Source organism: Ilyonectria robusta (genome assembly GCF_021365365.1).
Source record: "Ilyonectria robusta strain PMI_751 chromosome Unknown BGZ61scaffold_10, whole genome shotgun sequence".
NCBI lineage: Eukaryota > Fungi > Ascomycota > Sordariomycetes > Hypocreales > Nectriaceae > Ilyonectria > Ilyonectria robusta.
In genome coordinates, this window is record NW_025764444.1 from 970,117 (window position 1) to 991,990 (window position 21,874).

Below are 21,874 nucleotides of genomic sequence, written 5' to 3' on the forward strand. Positions count from 1 at the left end.
ATGGTTCAAATGGGACGACTTGTTGGAAGGTAAAGAAGTCTTATCACAATGTCATAAGCTAAGACCCCCCTAATTGTAAGAGTGCGTTGGGTTGTGCTGGTAGGTGGTATCGTGAGGTTGGATATGAGGGGAACACAGCTACGTGGCGAAGGCGCCAGGAAGGGAGATCTAAGCCGCGAGGATAAAGAATTACTTGAGTTTGGTGATGTGATTGTTACCTACCAGGCATTCCATCTCAGAGAGAATTGGGGAATCACAATGATGACTTGCATAGTCCGTGGCTGACATTATCTCGGAGAAAATCTCTCATCGGCCGAGAAGGAATTGCCTGCTGACTTTGATTGACACCGCTGTTACAGGCAAACCCCAGACCCAGCGGCCATAACGGGAGCTTGCTCGCTGATGGGATCGAGGAGTCTCGAAAATTCCAAGACAACGGAACAAGCTTGGCTAGACATGCGTGGGTCAGGGAGGGCGGTTGATGCAAGGAGGACTGGTCAAGCCGACTGTCAGTCAGGCCGGTCAGGTGAGACGAGACGCGCTCTCGGCGTGACAACCGAAACAGCACCAAGAGCCACCGTAGCTTCTCCCGTCTTCCAAACGGAGCTGGTAGTATCCTCAACAAAGCCTCGCAAAGACCAGGCTCCCGATATCGTCCGGCCAGTATTGGGTCGAATGGCGTACGAATAGAAGCCAGCGATACCATTGGGCACGTGGGTCTGAGCAGAGGCACACGAGGGGCAATCGAGGGGCAATCGAGGGGCACACAAGGGCAAGGCAAAAGCACGCACGCAGTGACTAGGGTGGCAACGAACGGTGAAGGATGCCTTGGACGCCAATGGCCGATCAACGGCGGCGTAAGATTGGGCTCGAGTTTAGCCCCAGCCACAGCAGCACACCGGCACAGCAGCAACCAGGCAACCAGGGCGAGCGAGTAAAGGCCGATGGCGCAATTCGGGACCCGAAATACTCAAGTATCGAGGTAAAACTGGCTCCGCCGACAGCCCGACAGCCCGACGACAGCTGCTCACCAAACCCACGCTGTACCCACGCTCTATCCACCAGCAATAGCCGGCCGTCTACCGCTTGCTGCGTAGTTACTACGTAGTAACAGCCGCCCAGCGCCGCGCCGCTCTCTCGAACTCGCCAGCCCCCCCGGCAACCGCTCCCGCCGACCAGACCAACCACCGCCGACGAATTGTACGAATACGTACGGAGGGCCCTTTCAGAAGTCTTGTCCAAAGAAAAACGACGCTAGTGAGTCAACCAATCATTACGAGGGTAAGTACACTAGGTCTGCGAAGTCCCTTACTTCATGGTTTTCATAAGACCTAAAGGACAGCAGGTTACAACACACAGCGACCGCTAGATCCTGGTCAGCAGCGCCTCCTACCCTCAAAGTTACAGCGGCCGTAACATATAACTTCCATGACGAGACTGTCACAGCCTCATGTATCTCAGGGAGAAATAGATGTGCCGCTACTCGTGCTTGGGCAAGATTCTGAAAGAGCCCTCCGTATCAGGCTCGTACCCACAGGAGCTGCCGCCTCAGAGGATCAGACACGGCAAGGACTGGGTTTGCAGGGGAGCCCCTGTCCAACCAGTGCCTTCCACGGTCCCCTGTGGACTCCTGCAGTGGTGTAGCGGTACAGTGCACAGTGCTCCGTGCTCCGTGCTCCGTGCTCACCTTGACTTGGAGTAGAGTACAGGTACACCGCAGCCACTGCGAATCTGAGCTGTGAGAAGGTACCTGACGCATCACCGCATCACTGCTACCCCTCCCCCGCTTTCGGACTGGCCTCCGCCTGAGTTTTTCTGCTGGATCTTTTTTTCTCCAACCATCTCTGGTCCTTTTTCTAGAGCTCCTCCCCTTCCTCTTCCTCTTTTTTTTTTTCTCTCTCCTTTCATCCTCCCATCCTCCTTTACTTCTTCTCATCAAAGGATCCCCTGATTGATCCATTGTGGTACAGACAGGGCTCTGTATCTTCAGTACGTTCTCCCCCTACCTCTCCCACTCTCCCAATCTCACGCTCAAAAAAACCTGCCCCTCCCACCCCGCCAAACGCCCCGCCACCGCTCGTACCAACAATTCACATTGTCTAACCTCTCAGCAGCGTCTTTCCCAAAACACACCTTTCAGAATACTCGGATCAACCGCCAATATGGTTCAGTCCGCGATTCTCGGTTTCCCCCGCATGGGTGTGAACCGTGACCTCAAGAAGGCTACTGAGGCTTGTCAGTACACCCCTCCACCGCCTCTCCACAACCCCTCCTCCCAGCCCACCGCCGCTGACCCGAACATGTAGACTGGGGCGGCAAGATCTCCCAGGCCGACCTCCTCGCTGAGGCCAAGCGCCTTCGCCTTGCTCACTGGAAGATCCAGCAGGATGCCGGTGTCGACATCATCCCCAGCAACGACTTCGCTCTGTACGACCAGGTCCTCCACCACATCCAGGACTTCGGTGTAAGTTTCTCTCAGTGCCAATCCTTTCCTTGGCTCGTTGCTGACAAAATGTCTCACAGGCTGTCCCCGAGCGATACACCAAGGATGGTCTCGATACCATTGACGAGTACTTCGCCATGGGCCGTGGCCACCAGAAGGAGGGCGTCGATGTCCCCTCTCTGGAGATGGTCAAGTGGTTCGACTCCAACTACCACTACGTCAAGCCCACTCTCCAGGACGGCCAGACCTTCAAGCTCACCGCCACCCCCAAGGCTGTCGCTGACTTCAAGGAGGCTAAGGAGGCTGGTATCACCACCCGTCCCGTCCTTGTTGGCCCCGTCAGCTTCCTCCACCTCGGCAAGGCCGACCGTGACCAGACCGTCGACCCCATTGACCTCCTCGACAGCCTCCTGCCCGTCTACGAGCAGCTCCTTGTCCAGCTGAAGGAGGCTGGTGCCGAGACCGTCCAGATCGATGAGCCCGTTCTCGTCTTCGATCTCCCCCAGAAGACCAAGGCCGCTTTCAAGCCCGCCTATGAGAAGTTTGCCGCCCTCGGCGACAAGATCCCCAAGCTTGTCTTCACCACCTACTTCGGTGACATCGTCCACAACATTGACCTCCTCCCCAAGGATATCTATGGTGTCCACGTTGACCTTGTCCGCAACCCTGAGCAGCTCGAGACTGTCGCTTCTGCTCTCGGCTCCAGCACCATCCTCTCTGCTGGTGTCGTCGATGGCCGTAACATCTGGAAGACCAACCTAAAGCGTGCCATCGAGACCGCTGAGACCGCTATCCAGAAGCTCGGCAAGGACCGTGTCATTGTTGCCACCTCCAGCTCTCTCCTCCACACCCCCCACACCCTCGCCAGCGAGAAGAAGCTGGACGCCGAGATTGCCGACTGGTTCTCTTTCGCCACTGAGAAGGCTTCTGAGATTGCTCTCATCGCCAAGGCCGTCACTGAGGGCCCCGCCGCTGTCCGTGAGCAGCTCGAGGCCAACGCCAAGTCCATCCAGGCTCGTGCCACCTCTGCCCGAACCAACGACCCTGAGGTCAAGGACCGTCAGTCCAAGGTCACCGAGGCCGACCACAAGCGTCAGTCCGAGTTCCCTGCCCGTATCGCCCAGCAGCAGGAGAAGCTCAAGCTCCCTCTCTTCCCCACCACCACCATCGGCTCTTTCCCCCAGACCAAGGACATTCGTATCCAGCGCAACAAGTTCACCAAGGGTGAGATCACTATTGAGCAGTACGATAAGTTCATTGAGAAGGAGATTGAGGACAACGTCAAGATCCAGGAGGAGCTTGGCCTCGATGTCTTCGTTCACGGCGAGCCTGAGCGTAACGACATGGTTCAGTTCTTCGGTGAGCGCCTTAAGGGCTATGCTTTCACCACCCACGCCTGGGTTCAGAGCTACGGTTCTCGATGCGTCCGACCTCCCATCATTGTCGGCGACATCTCCCGCCCCGCTCCCATGACCGTCAAGGAGTCCAAGTACGCCGTCAAGGTCTCCAACAAGCCCATGAAGGGCATGCTGACTGGCCCCGTCACTTGCCTGCGATGGTCTTTCCCCCGTGATGACGTTCACCAGTCCGTCCAGGCCCAGCAGCTTGCTCTGGCCCTCCGTGACGAGGTTGTCGACCTCGAGAAGGCCGGCATTGACGTCATCCAGGTCGATGAGCCTGCTCTCCGTGAGGGTCTCCCTCTCCGCTCCGGCTCTGAGCGCGACGCCTACCTCAAGTGGGCTGTCGATGCTTTCCGTCTCTCCACCGCCGGCGTCATCGACTCCACTCAGATCCACTCTCACTTCTGCTACTCTGAGTTCCAGGACTTCTTCCACGCCATCGCGGCCCTCGATGCCGACGTTCTGTCCATTGAGAACAGCAAGTCCGATGCCAAGCTCCTCCGTGTCTTCGTTGACTCTGAGTACCCCCGCCACATCGGCCCTGGTGTCTACGACATCCACTCCCCTCGTATCCCCAGCGAGCAGGAGATCAAGGACCGCATCGAGGAGATGCTCCAGTTCCTCAAGCCTGAGCAGCTCTGGATCGACCCTGACTGCGGTCTCAAGACCCGTCAGTGGAAGGAGACCAAGGAGGCCCTCCTCAACATGGTCAACGCTGCCAAGTTCTTCCGTGCCAAGTACGCCAAGAACTAAATGTCAACCCTTCTGGTATGAGAGGGTTGAAGGGTGTGAAGTTGTAGGGGGCGCATGGGGATTGTGTTAAGAAGTGCTATTTGCGGAGGCTGCATCAACGAATCAGCTACGATTTCAACATCGGCGTTTGGGCTGGTTTATAAATACCAGATGTATTTGCTGCATCCCAAAAGTTAACCTACGGATCAGGATCAGGGAATGGGATAAGGGGAAACGGTTGGGCGAGCGCATTTCAACATATTGCATATACTCTCCCAATTGGGAGCTGACAGGTCAATAAATCAACAGAATGACCACTTTTCTCATTGAGAAATATTTTTCCATTTGCCCTTAAATTAGATGAGTGTGGTGCGTAATTCGTATGATGCTGTAGAAGCTCTTTGAGGTGAGGAACTTATTTTCCATGGTGCGTGTTGTGGCATGTGCAAACAGGCAGACCGTTCCTGGGCGCCCAAATGATGTGTGGATGTGTCATGTGACCACGCGCGACACGTAACCCCACGTTCCAGCGCGTCCAACATGTACTCTCGAGTCCACACACGGGTCGCCATTTTGGAACTGTTCGCTCCCCAAGATGCCTCCAGTCATCATTGCTGATTCTGACGATGAAGACAACAGCTACTCGCCGCCGCGCAGCCCTCAGGCACCCGTGTCGCCTCAAGATTTCGGCGTGGAGGCAACGCGTTCATTCGGCCGTGTAAGCCACACGACAACTTCTACTGACCCGTCCTTCTTTCGGAACATTTATGACGAGCAGAATGACGCTGCTCGCGAGAATGCCCCAGACGCGTTGCCCGGATCGACTGACAATGCCGCACCTTCAAGCTCGGAGGTGACTGCGCCCGCGCCCTTCCAGCGAACGGTGACGGGACTAATCGAGCCATCTTCGCTCACATCAATATCGGATCCCACAGCCACCAGGGACCCCAAAGCTTCTAGTGGAAAGGCTATGAGCGATTGGACGCAAGTGTCGACGCCTGGAAGGAGGAAGGCACCTACCGCCATGATGGACGACCCAGTTTGGGACGTGCCAAACAGCCCCGACGAAGGCCACGCACGACAGGTTCCCAAAATCCGATTGAAGCGCCAGGACGCCCAGTCAACTTCCAGGCCGCCGGGAAAACGAATCATCAAGCTGAAATGTCGAGGACTTGCCTCTGTCAAGAAGACCGAGGCCGATCATGACCACGGACCAGATGGTGACGGTTCACCTGCAGGGGCAAGGAAAAGAAGGAAAATTGAGAGTTCACACCTCTCTCCACAGGGATCCAATGAAGTCGACCTTGTGACCATCCCATTCAGCAACGACAATGAAGACACACATCCAGAATCACAACTAGCTGCGCCATCGAGTATGCTACCCCCAACACTTCCTCCAACGCTCCCTATCGATAATGATGCGTCATTCTACATCTCGGCCAAGCCCTTGACCGATGCACAGAAGCTACAGTACCAAAGCGTGCACCTGGATTCTAGCGACAGCAACCGCCAGGAGTATCTACCTCCCATATACACACATGCTGCTCAAATGATAGGATCGAGTGGATCAGCAACCAATGTGAACACCCCACGGAGCGATGGAATTGGTTTCAGCACCGCCCCTCTGCCATCAGCTGCATCAGAAGTGGACCATGACATGGCTACGCAGTTAAATGACCGAAGACTACCCTCATCTCCTGATATCATTTCTGCCATTGAGCCACCCGCAAAACCAAAAGAGGCGAAAAAACGCGGTCGGCCAAAGAAAGATGGTCTAAGGAAGGAGAGCCCAACGCGTGCTAGTCCAAAGCAAGATATTCCACAGCAGGAGAGTCCAAAGCCGGATAGTCCAAAGGTTGTAAACTGCGATGAGTCGGAAGTGGACACGAAGTTAGACAGAACGGAACCGCCATTTGTCGAGGCGGCGGCAAACGACGAAGAATCCGACTACGCAGAACAACCTGTCAAACCAAAGAAAGCAAGAGGGCGGCCACGAAAGAAAGCCACAGAAGAAGTACAGCCGACTACGCCGCTACCAGCTAATTCGGTGGTTGGAGAAAATACTACCACGCAGAAAAAGAAACGCGGCAGGCCACGGAAACAAGACAAGCTGGCGGCCGTTGAGCAAAGCCCACAAGCCACGACCGTAGCATTAGACGATGTTGCGCAAGTTCCTTCTGACACTGTTCAAATCAAAGTCGACTCTAAGAAATTGACGGAAGAGCGCGGTGCAGACCACGAGCCGGATGAGCCCGAAGAGGAGGACCAAAGCAAATCGGAACTAGATACAACGGTCTTGAAGGAAACTCGTCAAAATACCGCCATCCCAACTGCCCTTAGCACGGTCAAGGATGAAAAGCTCAAGGTCCCAGATTCCCCCGTGGTCGAGAAAGGAGCCAAGGCCAGCCCGTCTGGTCCAGCTGTCAAGGGTCTGGGACAAGCTCGCGGGCTATCCGCAATTACAGCCGCCAACAAGCCTATATATCGGGTTGGGCTGAGCAAGAGGTCGAGGATTGCGCCTCTGCTGAAATCCCTACGCAAATGACGACGACTTGCTTGTATGAATGGACTCATTGTATATTACGGACTTCATGGGCCGAGGTAAAATGGACCGGATACTTTTGGGAGGAGTCAATCTGGAAGGACAATGGAAAGAGGGACATAGATAGAAATCAAGGCGGCCTTGAGTCCTTGCCGACTACACATGAAACTTGTCAAACAGTCAAACAGGATATTATTTCTAGACTTTACCGTGCCAAATGGTTTCCATTCCTTCGCCGGGCTTATCTGGGCGATGGGAAAGTCGTGGATTCTACCTGAGTGCTTTGGTGCAGTACACACCGCACAGCATTACATCTTGTTTGTTGGTCCTGCCAACAGTCCAAAGCAAATCCCTTATCTTATTGGCAACCAAGCTAATGTCGCCTTGTTGCACTCTACAGCTAAATTGTCACTAGTGTGCGTGATTGCGCAGATGACGCGTACGTACAAACTTCCAGGTACCTCGCGCAAACACAGGGTCGCAACAGTTAGACACGAGGCGTTTGGCGGGGCTGCTTCGCTTCAGATGTACTCATTGAAACCTCAACGAAATTATTTGAGTTCGGGCTAGTTCGATCTGCAAATAGCCCCGGCTGGTGATGGGGTTTGTGTATGAGTGGCATCTTGGTTGGCGATAACGACGTCGCGATGAGATTTGCGGTTTCCCCAATACTATATCAACATCATTGGTCATTTTAAGGTAGGCTGTGATACTCGGGATAGTACACATATTTTAACTACCTCTGGAGGTGAGACTGGCTGGTTGGTGGACGACATGATCAAACTCAAGCTTTTGTAAGTAAAAGACATCAACACTCGCACACGGCATATAGGAGACTTGCAATTCACCTTTACTAGCACTAACAGTGCCTCCCCGGTATCAATTCACGTTCCTTTGTCTGGAGAGTTTGTCGAGTTTGTCGCGCTGCTCAGCCATCAGCCCAATGCTGCGCAGTCGTTGCCTACGAGTGTTACACGACGGTGTCATATAGATGAGCAACAGGGAGCCGATGTCTTAAGAAATAACTCTTCTTACAAACAGACAAACCGCTAGACAAACGGATAAGCAAAACCCTTGGTTGTGCGCCATCATCGTTGCCATTGACGCGTGTCGATTTCGGGGACCCTGTTCTGTGAGCTTGATTGTCGCTAAGCAAGCAACAAACCACGATAATGACGACGCCAATGACTCTAGACACAGAAGCGAGCCATTAGTCACATGGAAGCTAAACTCACGGTTGAAAATGATAAAAGGGGCCAGATTCTCACAACTTGCCCAACTCTTTTCTCCTCCTTCTTCACCACTCTACCACTCTCGACACAACTGAACTCAACTCATCTTCACCGAACTCAACTCAACTTAACTCAGCTCAACCCAGATCAACCCAGCTCAACTTCCCACTTCCCCAATCATCCACCATGTCTGGAAACAACTCTACCAACAAGGTCCCTATGGACAAAGAAGCCGCAGCCAGGATCCAGGCCGCCAACGTAAGCACCGCACTTGATCCTCATAAACCACACTGATCTCTTGCTAACCCGCCCCGTCTTCTCAGGACAAGTCGGGAAACGACCCAGCGTTCGCGAAGCGTGCCCAGGCGGCGGCTGACAAGGCCGCTAATTCCGGAGGCGGTAATGGAAGCGGACCTGCCAAGTGAGACATGCATCTTCCTGGATGAGGCAGTATCTTCCGAAATGACAGGCGACAACATGGAGAGTACTAGGTGAAGGAAAATCCGCAACGGTGTGGTCAAGTCATAGCTCAATACAAACACAACCGTACCTGCAAAGAGTCTTCATCGTAATCATGGATAAGCCACATGTCACAGTAAGAAACTGATAGAGGCTTGGGTTGAATGCTGGCACGTACGCCATTTGTTTGATATCGACAAAACCTGCTACATTCTTCCCGACAGCCAACTGGCATGTTCTGTTATCCGATCCGTATACTGCTGTACTTCGTAACACCACCTTTGGCCAATATGTTGCCCCAGTGTCCATGCTGAAAACCCGACCCAGACTCGGGTAGTATCGCCCCCAAAACCCCTCCGCCCTTCCATGTTAAGGAAATAAGCCAATACACAGGGCAGAAGAGGGTAGTTGAAAATCGACGAAAGCATTCCCCAAACGCCCACTCATAATGCATACATGGTGTTGTCCGTTGTTTCCCGTGGCCGTCCCCCTCTGTGGAGTTACCCAATGAAACCCAGTCGAAATTGTTGTGGTTTTTTTATATGCTTCCCTTGCTGGGTTCATATTTTTCCCTCCTCGTCGAGGGTATTGATGTGCTTCTTAATAAACTCAAAAGACGAAAAGAAGATGGCATTAACGACACAAGATCTGCTCATGGAGACACCCAGTCCGCGGTACATGTGGCGTTTAAAGAACTCGATCTTAGGCGCTGGTTCGACGGTTTGCCCCTTGGAGTATAGGAGCGAGTTGCGCTGGTAGATGCTCTTTGCGGAGTCGATGGGGTCTGCAGAAAGAAGCGTGTCAGCTAAGAATAGGACGATTCTCCAGGGGCAAGATAGACGTACAAATCATGGCCCATGATACCAATCCGCACATGCCTCCAGCGGCAACAACGGCCAGCTTATTGCTGTTGGGGTGATCGCCGGCGAATGTGTTGCCAATTTGCTTGCCGCTCTCGTACACCATGAAGTAAATGGCCGTTCCTAGGGTGTCGCGTACTGTGGGATTTTAATTAGTTCTGGCCGCTCATTTCTAGTGCTCAGTGGCACGTACATAAGTGGAGATTAAATCCTGTGTACAGGCCGAGAACGCCCCGGTGCTTGATGATGTTGGCCATGGTCCTTAGAGTGCCCTTATTTTGGTAGCTGGCGGCTACAGCATGACTGCCCTTGTTACCGGTGCCACGCTCGGCCAGGAGCACTGAGACCTGGGCGCTGAGTTTGGTGAGCTCGAAGGGGCAGGCGAGGAAGGTAATTGCGGAGCCGGCGGTGGCACCAGCTGCGCCAAAGCAGGCGACGGAATATAGGTTGGGATAGGTGCCAGTGCGATTAACGTGTCCGATGATGTCGAAGCCCATGTTTCGTTTCACCCAATCCGAGTAGGAGTATTTGGCGCGTTGGTATATGGAGAAGGAGACGGTTCGGACGAGGGTAATGCTGGCCATTGGGGCCATTACACCTGTAGCAGAAATTGGTTAGTCCAGGTTGAACACAGAGAAGGGTAGGGCGATGAGATCATGCCGTACCTCGGAAGAAGCCGCCTAGCTTCTCGGTGCGATAAGTATGGCGAACACAATCGAGAAAGCCGTGGTATTGGTAGGTCTGCATGCGCGTCTTGACGCTGTCGAGGGGGAAGGCGGCGAGGGTGGAAAAGACGCTGGAGGAGCTGGCAGCTAGCTCTGTGCGATAACGTTTGACGAAGCCATTGTAGTGGGCATTGGGATTGATTGCCGAGGCCGAATCGGACCTCTTCTTCGTCTCGCCGTCGCGTCGTCCTCCAGCGGCGTCCGGCATGATGGCTGGGCTAGCAGCTGGGGATGGCAGTGGCGATAATGATGGGTGGCCGGGGACATGTTGGTGAACCAGTCTGGCCTCAGCAGTCATAGCTTCCCGCTCTCACTCCAGGGAAAGCAATTGGGGACCTCAGACGGCAGTCTCGTCGGGGAGACCAGGGCAGCGGCAGCAGAGAGGATCGCGATGATTGGGGGCGCGGTCGCAACACGCCCAGTCGCCAGAATCCGCTGGTTCCATCCAGACGCCGGGAAGCGGAAGGCGGAAGGCGGAAAGCGGGCTGCGCGCGGCGGCGAGTTGCGGGACGTCGGCCTGTGGGCGGTGGGCGGTGGGCGGCTTTCCAAGGTGGCTCGGGCGCTCGGGCGTCCGGGTGCCCACGGCAGGGACGGCGGCGGCGCGAACGGCAGCAGCAGCGGCGGGCGATTGCGTCTCTGTCGGTTGGGCAATCAAATGGTGAGGGAGGATGTTTGGTGGTGAAGGAGGGTTGAGAGTTGGGATTTGAGCTTGGAGCTTTTGAGTCTGGAGGGCGGGGGTGGGAAAGCGAAGGAACGGGGGGGCGTCGTCTGAGGGCGTGCCTTCCGTGTGTCGTCGCTGTTGCTGAATTGGGCAGACCCTGAGGCTAGCAGGAAGGAGGGAACCTATCGTGGAGATGGACTGCGGGGTGTGCTTGCCGTGCGTGCTGTCGCGCGTGCTGCTGTGCCTGTATCGCCGTGCGTGGTAGGTACTAACTTAGGTAACAATCACACCCACCGTGGGGAGCAAGGTGCCCTATTGCAGCTGTTTGCCGCTGTAGCCTGCCCTCTAACTTGGGTGACCTGTTGGAGAATCCCCACAACCGTCCACTGTAAGTGGCCGGTTTTCAGTGTCCGGGCGCACTCCCGCCATGTACCTTTTGACAAGGAGACAGGGAGGGTATCACGTCCATCTTACCTCGTCCCATTCACATGCTTGCTCAGACAGATATCAGTTCATGTGTCGGTACTCGATGTCTCAGCTCCCCATCGTCACCTGGGATGTCCGTGTCAATCGGTGTCGGCGTCGGCGTCGGCCAGCATCGGCCAGTGTCGCGGTTTACTCCTAGATCCTCTCTCCCCATCATGGCCCTTACACCTGTAACAAGCTACAACCTTGCAGCCAGAATCACGCAACATTCGATCAATAAATACTTTGCCCGGTTCAGCCTATCTCCCAACATTCCTCCCGACACCTAAACTCAACAATCGTAAATACGTGATCCGCTATTCGCCCGAGTCTTTCTTGTATTCCCATCATCCCAGATAGGCGGACGGAACTCGGACTTTCATGTCCGGGTGTCCTCGTCGTCCAATCGCCTCCTCTTCTCCCCACCCTCTTACTTGCAACTCCGCCCGCTGCTGCCGCTCCCGCCTGAGTAGCCGCGTTTACCCCAGGCAATGATGACATCTCAATCTCCCTTCAGCCAAACCTCCAAACCCGGGAGCAGCAATTGATCTGCCTCTCGTTCACTTTCCGTGGCTGCGTCCATGTGCTCCGGCCTCGTGTCCTCTATCAAGCCACCCAAGACTGTCCCAGTTCCCTTCTGGCCTCGATAGGAGCTGCGCATCACAACACCTTCACTGGCGCACGATCCTACCTTGGAATCACCCGCATTATGCAGCACCAGCCCTTCAAGCAACACACGCTTGGATCGTCATCTTATAGAACCCATACGCCACTGTACTGTATGTATTCTACCCGGGGGGAAGACGTCATCCCTCCTCCACTGGAGGATTGACGAGGTGACAAGATTCGCCTCGTAGACCTGCAGGAGCTTCGCTTGTTGTGACATAACATGCTCCAGCAGGGCTCGGGCTTGCCTCTGGATCGTCTGTCCCCGGCGAGCCCACCGAGCGCTCGAAATGCCACGACTATAGACACTCTCTTCTAACTTTTTGTACGCCCTTTCCGAGCTGTTCAAGATCCAGATGCTGCCGATTCCGAGCTCTCGGCCGGTGTCTCGGCCGGCGTGCCTGGAACCCCAACCGAAACCGCACCACCGTTCATCTCCAGTAACCGCTCCTCCTCCTTTCGTTCTCGCAGAGCCTCCGTCTCCTTTCTGAGCTTCGTCAAGTTCCACATATCGTCGCCATCATCTTCAGTGTCAGAGTCGTCCTCATCCTTCCACTTGCCACTCTCAAACAGAGCACGACCAGTGTTATCCTTGGCCTTGCGTGCCTGTTCTTCGGCAGCCTTCTTACTGAGACGCTCCTTCTTCCACTTCTCGAATGATTCCGGCGTCACAGGCGTCAGAGTGCCCGTAAGCTTGTGTCGCTCTGATTCCAAGAAGTCCTCAAGCGTCAACGTCTTAAGTGGCGACTTATCCATAAGAGCCTTCTCGGCGGCTCGCTGCTCCTTTGTCTTCAGAACGAAACTGTAGTATGGTGTCAGTATGTATTAAATGCAATTCCCATGTCATGAATACATACCCAGGTGGCAGGGCGTGCTTGTACATGCACTTGTCTCCTCCGTTCGGGCAGATCCAGAACCAACCATACTTGCCATCCTCGATGGCTTCGATAAAGAACTTGCAAACCTTTTCCGTACTGGTGCGTTGATTGCCCTTCTTGGACAAGACGACCTTTCGAAGCTGTTCCTCGTCCCAGTCCGCTGACGTTTCTACCTTCTTTTGCTCTTCGTCTTCTTTTCGGGTATCGTTGTACAGGTTCTTCTTCTCTGTCTTGCGCTCGACAGCCAAGTCGTGCGCGAACTTGCACTTCTTGCCCTTCTCGCAGTTCCCCTTCCTGAAAAAGTTGCAGACCACGGTCTTGGGGTCGACACCAAAAGGCACCTTCTGAATCTGGGCAGGCTTGTTCAACATTGCCTCCGTCTGTCTGCGGGCTTCCTCGTCAGCCTTCTTCTCCTTCTCTCTAGCCTCTCTCTCCGCGGCCTTCTTCTTCTCGTCCGCGGGGCCACTGTTCTTGAGGTTTGCTGCCATTCGAGAAATCTCCCTCTGGGCAGCGCCACCCTTCTTATTCTTCATGCCGAAGGTTCGGTCCTCGACCGACTTCGCAGACTTTTTCGGCGCATTCGCCTTGTCGTTCTTTTTGGGAGCCATGCTGGGCGAGTGATGGCGGGGTAATCGGGGACTTGGGACGCGAATGGGGTTCAGGGGGGGTCCGAGGGGTTTGCGGTTCGTTGATATGCCGTAAATCACCGTGTTTTCAGGTCGAGGAAGGCGAAATCCAAAGCCAACTGACGGGCAAATCCTGAGGTGACAGTTCACTGGTTGGTGGGCTGCCCGAGTAAGGTGTGGTGGATGAAGTCAGAGGAGTCACGTGCATTACGCTTCAGCCCAGCATTTTTATTTGTTAGCGGGGGTTTTGTGGTCATTGGCGCCAGGCCGTCAGAGGGTACGTACCGGTCAATTCACAGTGGAGCATGTCCATCAGTTTTAGTGGTCAACCCAACGAAAGCTCCAACTGGCCAGTTCGGGGACAGCTCCCCGTCGTCATTGTCCACGTTGAATTGCTGTCGCGTCCTGGGTATCCAACACCTTTGCAATCGCAACTCCTCAATCCAACACTGTTCCGCATCGCCTCGCCAAGCTGCCGGTAGGTTAACAGTGATGTCGCGACCACATCTCTGCAATCGCAGTCACTGACTATTTCCTCCAGCCCGTCTCCCAAGCCAAGTCAACGCATCAGTTTCCCCTTGATCCCCCCGATCCACTTGCGACGATGATTTCCGACGGCGACCTCTACCGCTTGGCAATTTTCCTGGGCTCTGCGTCCATGGTGCTTATTGTCCTTTACCACTTTCTCGAGATCAACTCTTCGGACGCGGCCCAAAAGGTGGAAGGCGGAAAAGGTGCCTCAGCCAAGAAGCAAACTACGAACTAAGCCTTGCGATCGGGCATTTGCAACGTTGTACCATTTGTTTTACGATTCGGAACTGTACATTACGTCGATTTATAACTGGGCCGCCATGGAGACGCATCGGACAGCCAGAGGCAGAAAGTGCAGCAGCGGACAGGATAAGACGAGGAGTTGAGCTGAGGAGCCTCCCTGAAAACGACGAGGCTGAGAGAGAGAGACGGTGCGTGAGTGGGTGGGTTCGCGTAGGCAAGGAAACGATGAGCGATCTAAGGCTACTTCTGAGCTCAGAAACAACGAGAGAGGAGAATCTTGCTCGCCAGCTTTCCGCTGGGAGATGATTGTGGAACTGGCAACGCATAGACAGGAACAAAGCCTAGCACTTTAGACCCCATTTTAGCCAGGGAATTCAGACAACCAGCCAATGGCCAACTACAAAGGGGCTTTGGCCGCAAATTGAGGCAACCCAGGGAGAGGTTGCCTCCTCTTGATGTCTTCCTTTCATGCCGTGTCTTTGTTCGGGCCAGCGCGGGCTGGCATTTTGATCGCTGGGTGGCCTCCGCTGCTGGCGCCACGCATGCAGTTTGGCTGGGGCTGTGCCAAGTCGTCGTGGCTGAATGCTCGTCCAAACCGGGCTAGCGTGTCATTGTAGCCTCATTCTACGTGCCTCCCCGTGGGCCGTGGCCATCCACGCGCCAGCTCTTTGGACAGAGAGGTGGAAGGAGCGGGACGCATCGCCCACCCCGTGTTTTTCTGCGCATCTGCCTGCGCGCTCCTTTCCCTCCCTTCTCCCTCTTCTTCTCTTAATCAACACCACCACAGTCTCACGCCCACACGCAAAACCAACCCCATCCCTTCTTCTTTCCCAAGATCGCGTCTGAATTGTTCTCACGCGCTCTCCCTCTTTTTTTTAATCCTTTATCATCTGCGCCTCACCATCGCAGTTCCAGAGCAGCCGCCGTCTCGCGACTCCTCTTCACTTCGACCTCAAACCTTGCGACTCTTCCCCCAGAGTACCAGGACCAAGCTTTTTGTCGCGTCTTCTTTCGTGAACATCCCGAAAGACGATACAGACTGCTCGATAGCTTCCGCTGATCCGACGCCTTGACAAGCCAGACCAGCATCGATCGACGTCGTCAGACATCCATCGCAACCTAATCATTCGACCCTCATCAACCCATCTTTCAACACCATCACAATGTCTGGAAAGCTCGACCAAGCCCTTGACGACATCACCTCGGCCCAGCGCCGCAGCGCTCGTCGTCGCAGCGCCCCCCGTCGCTCCACTGGACGCCCCAACACGGCCGCGCCCGTGGGTGGTATCCAGAAGAACACCAAGCCTGCCCGTGGCGCTGGCGTGAAGCCCGCCCCCGCCAAGGCTGTTGCTGCCAACAGTGACAGCAAGATCATTGTCAGCAATCTGGTATGTCCTCCTACTATTCTACACAATAAATAAATACTAACCAACCACAGCCTAAGGACGTTTCGGAGCAGCAGATTAAGGTATGTCTCCGCTGTGGCGATTGATGCCCTCGGACTTTGTTCGACCTGTTCTTCCTCGCCGTACTCCTTTTTGCCTTCCGACGCCACGTCGCCTCGAATAGTCCATCGACTATCTGCGCCGTTTTGGAGCTATCGCAAAGCCACTTCTCCTTCCTGGACTAAGACATGCCTGGAATATGGCGCACCCCTGTCGGAAGTTGAGAAGGTCCTCGTCGCGCGATGATTTCGTGAGAAGTGTCTGGTCAACCTTCTACACATAGCGCCGACTATTGGAGGATCAAGGCTATGATATGCAGAGATTCACCGCTCGAGGCCAGCGATTTTCCTTCGGATGAAACCGCTCTTGGAATCCCGCACTCGTTCAGCGAGCTTAGCAGTGAGCAGATGCAGCACAGCGTTTCCTAGGATGCTAAGAGCTACATCCGTCTTTTTTGATTTCCGGTACATGAGTCTCCCTGTTGGGACAAGCGAGATCTTTATTTGCCCTGGTGGCATCAACATTGAGCGTTTGCACTTTAATTTTGGGATGGGGCTGGTCTCCTTTGCAAGTGGGTTGTGCATTTGCGATGTTCGAAATTTTTTGGCTCGTTTGAGGCTCTTGGCTGTTGTGCAGAGCCTGGTGTTTCCTCCCTGGGGGTCTTTATCACATATGCTCACTGCTCTGCTTGCTGGTCACCTTTCGCCATTACCATCGATACCCTGGCGACGTAAAACTCCCGGACCTGGATCGACCGAGGCTCGAAGACGGAAAGACGGAGTTGCGATTACTTTTCAACTACACTTTCGGATAACTAACATTTCCCCCGATAGGAGTACTTCGTCCAATCTGTTGGCGCCATCAAGAGAGTTGATCTCGTGTACGGCCCCAACTCTCAGAGCCGTGGCATTGCCAACGTGACGTTCCACCGAGCCGATGGCGCGAGCAAGGCCTTCCAGAAGCTCAACGGCCTTCTCGTTGACAACCGCCCCATCAAGGTATGTAGCTCAACTCACATGATATTGCCGGGAATCTAACACGAGTCAGATTGAGATTGTCGTGGGCGCTGCTCAGGCCGACAAAGTCATCCCTACTGTGAAGACTCTCGCCGAGCGCACCTCGTAGGTTACCCTAGTGTCCTAAGTGATGGAGTTGAAACTAACAAGTCAACAGTCAACCCAAGGCTCAGCCCAAGTCTGCGGCTGCCAACAAGCACAATGGCAACGCCGCCAAGGGCGATGCTGCCAAGGGCGGCCGTGCCAACACCAAGAAGCGTCCTGCTCGCAGCGCTCGCCCTGCCAAGAAGACAGCGGAAGAGCTCGATTCAGAGATGGCTGACTACTTCGATTCCGCTGCTGCCGCCGCCGCCGCCGCTGGCAACAGCAGTGAGAACGCCGTTGTCGCTCCTGTGACTGCTGCCACTGGTGATGCCTCCATGGAGGATGAGATCATGGTAAGTTTGACCTCTGGGTGCATACATGAACTAAGGCTAACTATCTTTGTAGTAAATGTTTGTAAAGATGATGGTTGCCTGGTTGGAGGTTGAGACTTAATAATAAATACCAAAAACAATTCGATCTGGCGGCGTTGAAGGAGAGACGCGCACTGGTTTCATCACTGGTTATTGCTGCATCAGAATGGTTTTATCCCCCCATAAGGGACGCGGGAGAGGAGGCTTTTGAGGTCGGGATAACGGGGGCAGCTGGTTTTGCATTTGTTACGGCTTTGATCTCTTTCTCTTCTCCCCTGCCGCTTCTGTCCACGGCCTGCCCAGTCCTAGTTCTTGTTGTGTCCGCCTTGCCATCAGATTGCATCGGGACTGGGCAGTGTATATGGCGAAAGGTGTATAATAGATGGAATACGTACAAATTCCACACCACATCAGGTGTTACGTTGCCGGAGTGTCTATCGTAACTGGAGTTGAGACCTGTCGTCGCTTGCTGCCGTTCTAATGTTCACGTTCGACTTGACATGGGCCCACGATATGGTGAGTGGCTTCGTAAATTACCCAACACATGCGCAACACTATTGTTACCCAATTGACAGATGTCGCGGGGAATCAAGGTTCAGGCCAGGCGTGTATCAGCACAACGAGAGAAAAGTTCGCATAAGGTCATATATTTTACTTGTTAACATGAAGTTTTCCTATTTCCACAGCGCAACGGGTAGTAGCGTTGAGTGAGATCTGTTCAAAATCCGACGGCGCAACGCCAAGCCACCTTCGCTCAGTTTCCGGTGGCAGCACCAACCGCCCTGAAAGCCCAAATTCCATAAAGTCGTTTAAGCCTTCTTCTCCTCGGTAGTAGTAGTAGTAGTAGTAGTAGCCGCTGCCGCAGCAGCAGGCTTGGGGGCATCACCCTCCAGGTCGGGGATCTCATCATCGTCATCGTCATCCTCTTCCTCCTCATCATCACCAGCACCAGCTCCCATGCCAGGGATGCCTCCCATGCCTCCTAGGCCTTGCATGTCGGGAAGGCCACCGGCACCGCCAAGCTTGGAGAAGTCGATGCCGCCGAAGTCGCCACCGGCACCGCCATCCATGCCAGGCATGCCACCTAAGTCGTGTGCTGTCAGTATTGAGTTCTCATTTCTTGTGACTCGTCCCTTTCTGAGACCCGCTAAGCACCGCGAGTTGCGCCACGTCATTCGGGGCGAGCTTGGGTGAGAGAGGCACAAAGGGGGATTGGTAACGGGATCACTAACCCATACCTCCAAACTGGGACATGTCCTCCTCAGCGTTCTCGTTCTGCTCATCCTCGTCGACCCACTTATCGAAGTCGGTCTTGAGGAAGTGGTAGCGCGCCTTCTCCTTGAACAACCGAGGCCAGTACTCCTCCTTGAGCTCCTTCTTCTGCAGCTTCATCTCGATGTTCTTGCCGGTGTGGTTGATGCGGCTCTTCTCGGGCACGACCTCGTCAAAGAACTCGACATCGAGGTGGAAGGTCTTCTTGAGGGTGGTGGAGGTACCGGTGAAGGTGACGCCGGTGGGCTTGAGGTCAAGCTTGATGTCGCTCTTGAGAACATCGGGGGCGGTGATGGTCATGTAGACGAAGTTCTTCTCTTCATCGGTGATGGAAGATCGCTGAGCCCAGAGGACTGGAGATTGAGGGAGGGAGGGGTTAGCGACAGTGCTTCAATCAGAGAGGAAGGGGGCGGGAAGCGGGAGGTTTGGAGGTGGAAGATGGGAGGCGGGAGGCATCGTAGGAAAGGAAGCTGAGGGAAGATTCCAATTGTTTTTGTGCGAGTGTGCGAGAGCGAAAGCAAGCGTTGGTAGTGAGAGGCGGAGGTGAATCGGAGCAAAGGAGGATGGCGGGTGAAGCAGGCAGAGCAGGCAGAGCAGCAAGGGGCAGACAAGGCAGAGAGGAAGCTCGGGAGAGGGAGGGGAAGGCGATGGTGAGGGGGAAACGCAGATACGACATACCTTCGGGCAAAGAAGTAGTCGCCATTTTGGAGAGTGAGGGGGGGAAGAAGAGATAAAGCAGAGGGTATCTTGAGGGACGAGAGAGAGGAAAACAACAGGGTGAAGTTGTAGCGAGAGAGGGTTGAGTTGCGAGGTTGAAGATGGAGTTGACAAGTTTTGGCGGCGGAGGTGGAGGTGCAGGTTTAGCTGGACGGCAACCCGGTGCTGGGACCAGGAAGGTACGCACGTTTGGCGGTAGGTACTCGGTCGGTGTTCCTTTTGGTGAGGCTGCAGCCACTTGCACTGGCTAACTTGCGCTGGAAGCCGGGGAGTGCGGCGGCGCGTGGAATGTGCAAGAAGGAGGCGGAAAGAACTTGCGGGCAGAATGGTTTTAGCACCTGTGAGGGGCAGCTCAGCGAGATGGAGGAGTACCTGTGGCACGGCGGGCGAGGTGCGGGCGGGGCAGGTACCGCACTATGACGCGGAGGGGTACTGGTGGTGCAAGAGGCGCAGAGACGCAGGGAGGGGGCTTTGGGTCACTGGGGCACTTTTCCCAGGTACAGCCCCCACAACCTCCCTGGAGCTCTGTGCATAGCGGTAGTTGCCTAGGTAGGTACTACCTAACTGCCCACGGAATTACAGTGGACGGCTGGAGCTGAGTTGGTTGTGGGGGTCCAGCGGTCCGGGAGTCGCAGTCCAGCACGTACTGGAGGATTCCATGCCTTCGGTTGGCTTCTCTTGCACGTCAAAGGAACAAATTCGCTGCAGATCACTGCTTGTATTTCGGCTTACGGAGTAGACACTACACAATCAACCCCAGCTGCCAGCCTCGTAAGTACTTGTTCCGTGGCAGCCTGGCAGCCTGGCCGCCTAGCACCCTTATGCGCCGCCTCCCGGCTCGACAGCCTGAGGCGTCGTCTTCCTGTCTCGAGATGGCGGGGTAACCGACCGGCCAGGCACGTCCAAACATCAGCGGGGCTCCACTGGCCAGTCCTCCACACGTTTCCAGCCCGACTTTTTACAGCGGCCAAAAGGCGCCCTGTGAACCCCTGCAGCCCCTGTAGCCCCCTGTAGCCGCCTCCTCCACTGCGACCTTCGTCAGCCTTGAGGCTTTGGCCTTGGCCTTTTTGGCTCTGGGACGGGAGCCTCACTGCACCGCCGCTCACTACACCACCACGAATCGGTCCCCCGTGGTTATGCGTTAACGAGATCCCACGTCCCAAAGTCGACGCCATCCGCCCCCGAACCTGCGTATCTGCAATCATCGGCGCAGCGACACAAGCCGCAGTGTCTCCATCAGCCATTCGCCCGCCCTAGAGCAATCCGAGGCCGTTGCCGCCAGCCCCCGTGCCCCAGTTGCGTCATCGTCGGCGGCCCGTCTCTCGTTATCAGCCTCTCCATCCTCCCAGCCAGCCCAGTCAGCCAGCCAGCCACCCATCATGGAGACCTTCAAGGCCCTATTCGTGAAGCCGGATCCCCAGGCGCAGGTACGCCCTCGTCATCCCTGCTGCGCATCAGTGGCGATGCCTTCGCGTCGCCGCCGTGGCGTGACCCAGATGCTAACTGACGCCCCATCCAGATGCGCAAGTGCAACGCCCTCGTCCGATCCAACATCCGTAAGCTCGACCGCGACATAGTCGCCGTCAAGCAAGTCGAGGCCAAGACCAAGAACCTCATCCTACAAGCCGACCGCCGCTCCCAACGAGACCCCGCCCGCGCCAAGCAGGCCCAGCAGGAGATCCGCCTCTTCGCCCGCGAGCTGGTCCGCACCCGCCGCACCTCGGCCCGCCTCATCACCTCCAAGGCGCAGCTTAACTCGGTTCAGATGCAGGTCAATGAGGCCTTCGCCGTCCGCAAGATCGAGGGTTCCATCCGCGCCAGCGTCGGCATCATGAAGGACGTAAATACCCTCATCCGCCTCCCTGAGCTGGCCGGCACCATGCAGGAACTGAGCATGGAGCTGATGAAAGCGGGCATTATCGAGGAGATGGTTGAGGACACGCTGCCCTCTGACCCGGATATGCTCATGGAGGACGATGAGGCCGAGGGCGAGGTCGACAAGGTGTTGGGTGAGATTCTCAAGGATCGCAAGGAGCCCAAGCTACCCACGGTGCCGCTCACAGAGCCCCAGAAGAAGGTCGAGGAAGAGGAGGAGGAGGAGGAAGACGCCGAGGCCATGATGGACCAGATGCGGAACCGACTAGAGGCGCTGCGAAGCTAGATGGCCAACACAGCAGTGGATGCCCTGTACGGCAGGGAAATAAGTTTGGCATTCAACGGGTTCGATTATTGTCCTCAATATGGGGGTGTTTGAGGAGTTTGGCGCTACTCGATCTTCTGGCATACTCTGGATTACAGCATTTCTCTTTTGGAAGTTTGGAGGCATGGGCGTCGCGGCGCTCTTTGTTCGAAATATTACATACAGACCATGTCGAGATCTATACAGAATTGATATGCGAGATCGACCATTCATATTCGCTGGTGCCCAAAATCAATTCAGAACTAACATGCCTCATTGGTCCTCGTGGATGTATGATGCCATGTTTAGGAGAGAGTGTCCATATCT

The 21,874-nt window shown here is 55.1% G+C and overlaps 9 protein-coding genes across 9 annotated transcripts; 5 read left to right on the forward strand and 4 right to left on the reverse strand.

Moving 5' to 3' along the window:
• Nucleotides 1–73: 73 nt before the first annotated feature.
• BGZ61DRAFT_452355 (uncharacterized protein) lies at nt 74–714 on the reverse strand. The gene has a single exon (XM_046245942.1). The coding sequence runs from the start codon at nt 704–706 to the stop codon at nt 254–256; it is 453 nt and encodes a 150-aa protein (XP_046104333.1). The 5' UTR covers nt 707–714; the 3' UTR covers nt 74–253.
• A 1,448-nt stretch (nt 715–2,162) lies between these two features.
• BGZ61DRAFT_478278 (cobalamin-independent synthase) lies at nt 2,163–4,596 on the forward strand (the record flags this gene model as incomplete). Its single annotated transcript, XM_046249002.1, has 3 exons — nt 2,163–2,235; nt 2,307–2,464; nt 2,524–4,596. The coding sequence occupies 3 exons, from the start codon at nt 2,163–2,165 to the stop codon at nt 4,594–4,596; spliced, it is 2,304 nt and encodes a 767-aa protein (XP_046104334.1).
• Nucleotides 4,597–5,134: 538 nt separating this feature from the next.
• Nucleotides 5,135–7,391, forward strand: BGZ61DRAFT_452359 (uncharacterized protein). Its single transcript, XM_046245943.1, has one exon. It carries the CDS (start codon nt 5,171–5,173, stop codon nt 7,118–7,120), a length of 1,950 nt encoding a protein of 649 aa, XP_046104335.1. The 5' UTR covers nt 5,135–5,170; the 3' UTR covers nt 7,121–7,391.
• Nucleotides 7,392–9,368: 1,977 nt separating this feature from the next.
• On the reverse strand, nt 9,369–10,691 carry BGZ61DRAFT_494134 (mitochondrial carrier domain-containing protein; the record flags this gene model as incomplete). The annotated part of the gene is made up of 4 exons (XM_046250742.1): nt 9,369–9,592; nt 9,654–9,806; nt 9,862–10,266; nt 10,334–10,691. 4 exons carry the CDS (start codon nt 10,689–10,691, stop codon nt 9,369–9,371), a joined length of 1,140 nt encoding a protein of 379 aa, XP_046104336.1.
• A 1,839-nt stretch (nt 10,692–12,530) lies between these two features.
• Nucleotides 12,531–13,671, reverse strand: BGZ61DRAFT_352833 (uncharacterized protein; the record flags this gene model as incomplete). Its single annotated transcript, XM_046240456.1, has 2 exons — nt 12,531–12,987; nt 13,043–13,671. 2 exons carry the CDS (start codon nt 13,669–13,671, stop codon nt 12,531–12,533), a joined length of 1,086 nt encoding a protein of 361 aa, XP_046104337.1.
• A 307-nt stretch (nt 13,672–13,978) lies between these two features.
• Nucleotides 13,979–14,919, forward strand: BGZ61DRAFT_452363 (Oligosaccaryltransferase-domain-containing protein). Its single transcript, XM_046245944.1, has one exon. It carries the CDS (start codon nt 14,294–14,296, stop codon nt 14,453–14,455), a length of 162 nt encoding a protein of 53 aa, XP_046104338.1. The 5' UTR covers nt 13,979–14,293; the 3' UTR covers nt 14,456–14,919.
• A 512-nt stretch (nt 14,920–15,431) lies between these two features.
• BGZ61DRAFT_34610 (uncharacterized protein) lies at nt 15,432–17,638 on the forward strand. Its single transcript, XM_046239846.1, has 6 exons — nt 15,432–15,851; nt 15,902–15,931; nt 16,742–16,906; nt 16,956–17,029; nt 17,082–17,361; nt 17,414–17,638. Exons 1-6 carry the CDS (start codon nt 15,627–15,629, stop codon nt 17,414–17,416), a joined length of 777 nt encoding a protein of 258 aa, XP_046104339.1. The 5' UTR covers nt 15,432–15,626; the 3' UTR covers nt 17,417–17,638.
• Nucleotides 17,639–18,010: 372 nt separating this feature from the next.
• BGZ61DRAFT_452370 (HSP20-like chaperone) lies at nt 18,011–19,734 on the reverse strand. The gene is made up of 3 exons (XM_046245945.1): nt 19,330–19,734; nt 18,618–19,004; nt 18,011–18,463 (listed from the first exon to the last, which is right to left on the reverse strand). The coding sequence occupies exons 1-3, from the start codon at nt 19,352–19,354 to the stop codon at nt 18,189–18,191; spliced, it is 687 nt and encodes a 228-aa protein (XP_046104340.1). The 5' UTR covers nt 19,355–19,734; the 3' UTR covers nt 18,011–18,188.
• Nucleotides 19,735–20,747: 1,013 nt separating this feature from the next.
• On the forward strand, nt 20,748–21,529 carry BGZ61DRAFT_494136 (Snf7-domain-containing protein; the record flags this gene model as incomplete). Its single annotated transcript, XM_046250743.1, has 2 exons — nt 20,748–20,795; nt 20,888–21,529. The coding sequence occupies 2 exons, from the start codon at nt 20,748–20,750 to the stop codon at nt 21,527–21,529; spliced, it is 690 nt and encodes a 229-aa protein (XP_046104341.1).
• Between the last annotated feature and the right edge of the window lie 345 nt (nt 21,530–21,874).

Bases quoted from the DNA above. Each gene is read 5' to 3' on its own strand.
- BGZ61DRAFT_452355 (XM_046245942.1), bottom strand. From the start codon at position 706: ATGGTATCGCTGGCTTCTATTCGTACGCCATTCGACCCAATACTGGCC.
- BGZ61DRAFT_34610 (XM_046239846.1), top strand. From the start codon at position 15,627: ATGTCTGGAAAGCTCGACCAAGCCCTTGACGACATCACCTCGGCCCAG. The intron at 16,907-16,955 runs GTATGTAGCTCA...AACACGAGTCAG, and splicing joins TTGACAACCGCCCCATCAAG to ATTGAGATTGTCGTGGGCGC. The intron at 17,030-17,081 runs GTAGGTTACCCT...ACAAGTCAACAG, and splicing joins ACTCTCGCCGAGCGCACCTC to TCAACCCAAGGCTCAGCCCA.
- BGZ61DRAFT_452359 (XM_046245943.1), top strand. From the start codon at position 5,171: ATGCCTCCAGTCATCATTGCTGATTCTGACGATGAAGACAACAGCTAC.
- BGZ61DRAFT_452363 (XM_046245944.1), top strand. From the start codon at position 14,294: ATGATTTCCGACGGCGACCTCTACCGCTTGGCAATTTTCCTGGGCTCT.
- BGZ61DRAFT_452370 (XM_046245945.1), bottom strand. From the start codon at position 19,354: ATGGCGACTACTTCTTTGCCCGAAG. The intron at 19,005-19,329 runs GTATGTCGTATC...CTCAATCTCCAG, and splicing joins GACTACTTCTTTGCCCGAAG to TCCTCTGGGCTCAGCGATCT. The intron at 18,464-18,617 runs GTATGGGTTAGT...CACACGACTTAG, and splicing joins GGACATGTCCCAGTTTGGAG to GTGGCATGCCTGGCATGGAT.